General features: G+C 33.5%; 1 protein-coding gene across 1 annotated transcript; it reads left to right on the forward strand.

Moving 5' to 3' along the window:
• Positions 1-1,124: 1,124 nt before the first annotated feature.
• On the forward strand, positions 1,125-2,594 carry LOC148280259 (uncharacterized). The gene has a single exon (XM_088228666.1). It carries the CDS (start codon positions 1,125-1,127, stop codon positions 2,592-2,594), a length of 1,470 nt encoding a protein of 489 aa, XP_088084792.1.
• Positions 2,595-6,105: the final 3,511 nt, after the last annotated feature.

The following is a 6,105-nucleotide window of genomic DNA, read 5'->3' on the forward strand; positions in this document are numbered from 1 at the left end:
TAATTCAGGTGTTTACTAATTAAAATGCAATTCTTGTCCTTGAGTTTACGTTGGAAGAACATCAAGAAATTTTGATATTCGTGTTAAAGAACATATGACGTGTCTTCACAATATTAGTTTCTCCGAATTCGCAAATCACCTAATCAATTTATATCATGACTTTAATAAAAAAACTGGAGATAAAATCTTATATACAAATATTGAAGGGTTAAAAGTAAATAATATGGAAATATTTTACATTAGGAAAACTTTAAAAAATAATGTTTATTTGATCAATAATCAAACAATCTTCCAATATAGTCCTTTATACGATGTTCCACTGTAATAGTCACCATATAAAACCTATTAAGCTCATCCCCTCCCTCCAAACCCTCTACTTATTTCTTTAATTCTCAAACAAGAGAATATTTTCATAATTTAATCAGTGCATGTTTGTCCTAATCAGTGCATGTGCTTATTAAAATGCATGTCGTGTTGGTTTTATATTTTTGCGCAACAACTATGGTGAAGGTGTATAGTGGGTTTTGCATGTTGGTGTACATGTTGGTTTAATTGGTGTCTTGACGAAGAAACGGGTACGTCTCGAAACCGGTAGACATATAAAAGTCGGTAAGTGGTAAAATACAAATATTCAATAACATTTTGTAAAATGTATGACCACAAAGTCAATGCTTTAAATATTAATAATAATATATCTACCTATTTGGCCTGATTCACACATCAGTCCGTGCGCGGTTGCGCCTCCTTTAAGATGCAAATACGTTACATATATGATTGTGGTGATGATGTATTTATGTCTGCCAATCAATTATTTTTATTTTAGCACCAAAACAGGCCAGGAGGCCCAATTGCAGTGGCGATAATTCGCCACTGCAATTGGGCACAGAATTGTTGAATTGTAATCAGCACAAAACACCCAGGCTTAAGAAAAATAATATTTAATTTTTGTATTCTCACCGGGAATCGAACCCGGAACCTTCCGCGCGTGAGTCAAATGTCTTAGCCATGACATCACAGAAGCCACCGTACAAATAATATAAACGATCTTTTATTGTAAATACAAAAAGCGTAAATAGTGTTTTATTGCAAGTTTAAACGCTATTTTTTATTTTGTTTTCAGAAACATGAGTGCAGCCAACGGGGCGGGAGCTGGGCCGGTCCCAGGATCCGGCGGACTGAGGAGCGGACTCAGCAGCGGAGGGGGAGTGGAGAGGCCCGGGGAACTCCGCAGCGCGGAGCTGGTCAGCAGACTCCTAGCGGCCACTCCGCCCTACCTCTACAACATGCCTCTCGTCCCACACTCCTACTTCTTCAGCGAGATGCTGAGGTCCTTCGTCCACGCCAAAAACAACAACGACCCCAACAGGCAGAACCAAGCTGCGGTGCAGCCCCCCGCACACAGAAGATCGCGCAAACGATCCTGGAATCAGAGTAAAGTTTCTCCAACTCTAGAAGGAACTCCCAGTAAGCAGGAGTGGACTCACCGACCCGATATATGGAACACGAGAAATGTGCCGCCGCAGGAAGAAAGACAACACGTGTACGAAGACAAATATCTCGAACCAACCGGAGATATCAATAAGAACCAACAACTCTATGAAAAACCGCTAGAATTAACTATCAACAAAAACAGTTTTTCAAGGCACATGCCAAATTTTAAGTTTTCCGAAAAAACAGAATCAGAAGATAAACCCCCTTCTCCGGAGTTAGAAAATCAATCCAAATTGAGGAAAAGTCCTAAAGCTGCGGATGGAACGATTCATTTAAAGGATGAAAAGTTTCTCGGAAACATGATTACTCCAGCGGGACCTTCTGCTCCCGCTTTAGCTCTACCGCCTCCCCCCCCACCCCTGTGGTACCCTCCCCTATATCCTCCTCCGTATGGCATTGATCCTTTAAATTTTTTTATCGACCTCAGAGTCTCCGGTCACATTTATGACAGAAAACACGGCGGTAAAGAAGCTCAAAATCTAAGTTTGAACGTCAACCCCCATTCTGGGCATCAAGACTTACCCGTGCCAGAAATAAATCCTACCGCGCAAATTGCTCAACTCGGAAGTGATAACAACAATACTTCGGCATTTAAAGACAGCGTAAAATCGAACCGACACGTTTCGGCATTTTCCGTACCGAGGCCGCGTGAAGCGAACGGCAAACTATTCCCAATTAATCTTTGCCACAATGGAAACAATAAATTCAATATGAAATATTACGACGATGTCGACGCCAAAGTCCACGAGAGGAACATATGCGGTAAAAACATTACGAGCACCCATTACGTCATGCAAAACCTCAAACGGATTTACGGCGATTTGACGAACAGTTCGAAGCAAGAAACGAAGGAAGAAGTAGGCGACAAAGCGGAAGAGGAAATGGCCGAAGATTTGGACGGCGCCGACGATTCGGATTCTTCCGAGACAAAAAGAAAAAGGAGGAAAAACCTGAGAGCTCTCATAGGGCTGGAATTAGTTGTAGATTATGTGAAGAGTGGCAAAAGAGGCTCAGCTACTAAGGGGAATGAAGAGGGCTACAGCGAGGAAGGGAGGGATTCTTCAAGCGATGTGGAAGTTTTGGGGGAACAACAAGGAGATTAATCACTCGATCGATATTCGTAGAAGGACCAGAATTATGTGGTGTTAAAAGTTTGCACAATGTACCTACATGTAAACATACAACCGTTAATACATTATTATAAATGTTAATAATTTATTTGATGTTCAATACAATTACAACGAAGATTTTTCAAATTGCCAGTGTTGAACAACATTTAAAATATTTGTACATTCAAACTATATACTAATCATTGTAAATACTCGTATACACATAAACCAACGTGTATTTTAAAATAACTAGTCAATAAAACTACCAATTTAGAAAGTAAAATAGGCGTAGGTCAGTATTAAAATGTGCAATATGTATATTTTGGTGAATCACATGGATTTCTCTTGGGATATGTTTGAATAGAATAAACAAAAACAAAACATATTTAAAAAATAGGCGCTGACAATTTAAAACCCGAAAAACTTTGAAAAAAGTGTTTTTATGAAACGTTACTCTTTTTCAGTGTTTCGATAGACATTTGGAATTAATATTTTACATAATTGATTAATGTGCGGTTTGCAGTAAATTATTTGTGAATACTAGAATACACTGAACACTGAATTTTTAAATAGAAATTTCTTTGCTGATTTTTTGTAACGTGTTCATATAAATACGATAACCAAAAGAGCCCCAAGGGACAATCTAAGATAATTTAAGTAAAATAATTTTAAAAATAAACAAATCTTAGATACCTGCTTAAAATTACCAATTGTTTTGAATGCTAAATATTATGTTTGTCATAATTTTTAGTTTTTCAACTTGCTAATATAAATAACGCAATAGAATTGTAATTATTGTAATAAAATATATAAAAGTATTAAAATAGCTAATATGGCAGTAAATCACCAAAACTTAATTAAATATCTAAATGTACCTAATTGCATTAAGTTTTATTGTGTAAATCAATCATTTAAATACCAAATTAATTATTGTATCAAATATAAATGTAATCGTATATGCATAAAATAAAACTATTAATCGATTAATTTGTTTTATTGCTTAAGTTTTATTGCCTAGGATATATGCATAGTTTTTATGTTTTTTTTTTAATATTTATAAATCATATAATACAAAGTACAATATAAATTGATAACATTCCCAGGAGTCACTGTAACTCAATTCGGTACTTAAATAATAAAAACATATTTTTAAAAAGTATAGAACGACGAAGAAACAAAGCAAGTTTAACGTCTTTATTTTATTTATTTCGAATACAAACAGATATACAGGTTAAATGAATAAAAATAAAAACTATAAAAAATGTATACATAGAAGGGCCTGCCATCCAATAATATGTATTCACTAAATTATACTACAATAAAGCGACGACCGACGTAAACCTATGTAAAACTATATAAAGAATAAATACAATACATATTAAAATAAAATAAATATGGACAAAACTAGGAGATAGAGGGAAGGAAATTAATAAATAATGGTGAAGGATGATTGAAGGAAAGTAGGAGTGGAAAATTTCATTTGATTTCATGATTAAGAGAAAAAAAAACAGACATAACGTCTATGCTCTGTTATTCTGAATAAAGCCTATTTTTTATTGTAATTTTTTTTTTTAAATAAATATTTGAGTTCTTACGATTTACCCAAATATTTAATTTTGAGGGCCATTTTCAACGAGTTGTAAATAACTCACCATAAGAAAATGGGAATCGAGTTGGGGTAGAGTGGGGTTCGAACCACGGATCTTTGGTACGTGAGTCTGAGACACTAGCCACAGGACCACAACCCGATTAGTTCTCTTCTGTATCCATTATATAGAGTGTGAAATATATCGAGACTATTCATTTTTTTGTTAAATACTTCAATAATTTTATAATTTATAACTAAATACGAGTAGGTATATCACAACAAACCAAAAAACTTTTCTTACACAAACAAAATAAATGAAATCACAAAGCTTCCGAGAATGGAGAAAGTGATAAATCTAGAACTAGGGAGATAAGGTTGTTATCATATGCTACGCAGACGATGCAACCATAGTGGCAGAATCAGAAGATAATTTACAACGCATGTTACACAAATTTCACCTAGATTTCAGAAATGAAACATGAGCATTTATTTTAAAAAATATATTTTTCTCATTTCATTATATAGTGACACGATAAATTCTAAGTACCTACATGAGTATAATTTCTGATGGTTAGAACATACCTGTCTCAGTTAGTAATACAAAAAGTCAACATATTACAACAGAGATGAAGATCAATTTAGAGAAGATAATAAAAGTTTATATTAGCTCTTAAGATGTTATGAAATAACTTAATAAAGCATAAATAAATCTGTACATATTTTGAGTTTGTCCAAATTTTTGTAGACAAGGACTGGATCCAACTACCTGGGGAGCTGTTAATATTAACATATTACAACAAAGACGAAGAACATTTTAGAGAAGGTAATATAGAAGTCTGGGCATCTACAGGGCTTATAACCTGTCATTGGCTGGTTTAACTGGTCACTTTACATACTGTGTAACATTCACCATTCTACCCATATTTGAACATCTATAATCCTTTAATTCTTTCATCTATTGATGTATGTGAAGTTTTAACTTCCGCTATTTACGTACAATAGAGTACAATATACCTATATATAGCATATATATATATATATATACACAAGAGTACAATATTCCAAAAATGTATAATATGCTCTCATTAAATATGAAATTGACGAAAAAACTTATCAGGCTCAACCGAGAAAGACGGATGCTAAAAATCTAACTTTTAGAACGTACTTTTTTATATAGCATTTTTTTGTGTTTTTTTTTTTATTTGGACATTTTTGTAACATATTTCCAATGCACATGGGAATACATATTTTCTTTTTTTTCCATAGTAAATAAGAGTTTTTTTATATGTTTTATTATATATAAAAAAACATTTTTTATATATTTATATAAAAACATTTTATATATATAAGAACTTAACTATAAGCACCTGCTGACGAACGGCATTTTATGCAGTTCAGTAGGACTTGATATTTTGTATTGTACTTTTTGTATGTTTTTGATAAATTAAAAAAAAAAACAAAAAAATCCTAAATACATACTAGGCAACGCCTGAAAATTTTCAATTTCTATACTTCTTCATTGTATCGTATCGTATTATAAGTGCTACGATTTTTTAACTTTTTTTTTTTAATAAAGAAATATCTGCGTTCTTATGATTTATTCAAATATTTAATTTTGAGTGACATTATGAAAGAGTTGTAAATAACTCACTATTAGAAAATGGAATCAAGTTGGGGTAAAGTGGGATTCGAACCACGGAACTTTGGTCCGTGAGTTCGAGACACTAGCCACTGGACCACAACTCGATCTCGTAATTATCAAATTACTCCGTGTGTGATGTCACAAGTTTTCTTCTTGGAGTACTGCTGATTAGTGAATCTATCACAGCACAATCGTTGGTTGATTTGAAAGAGCTAGTGACGTCGTTCAAAGTAGTTATTTATTTTTTCATACATTTTTAAGAAACTTCGCCGTAC

Source organism: Micrasema longulum, unplaced genomic scaffold (assembly GCF_059751315.1).
Source record: "Micrasema longulum isolate JH-2025_06_02 unplaced genomic scaffold, ASM5975131v1 h1tg000600l, whole genome shotgun sequence".
Taxonomy (NCBI): Eukaryota; Metazoa; Arthropoda; class Insecta; order Trichoptera; family Brachycentridae; genus Micrasema; species Micrasema longulum.

Coding starts and splice junctions, on each gene's coding strand:
- LOC148280259 (XM_088228666.1), top strand. CDS start 1,125: ATGAGTGCAGCCAACGGGGCGGGAGCTGGGCCGGTCCCAGGATCCGGC.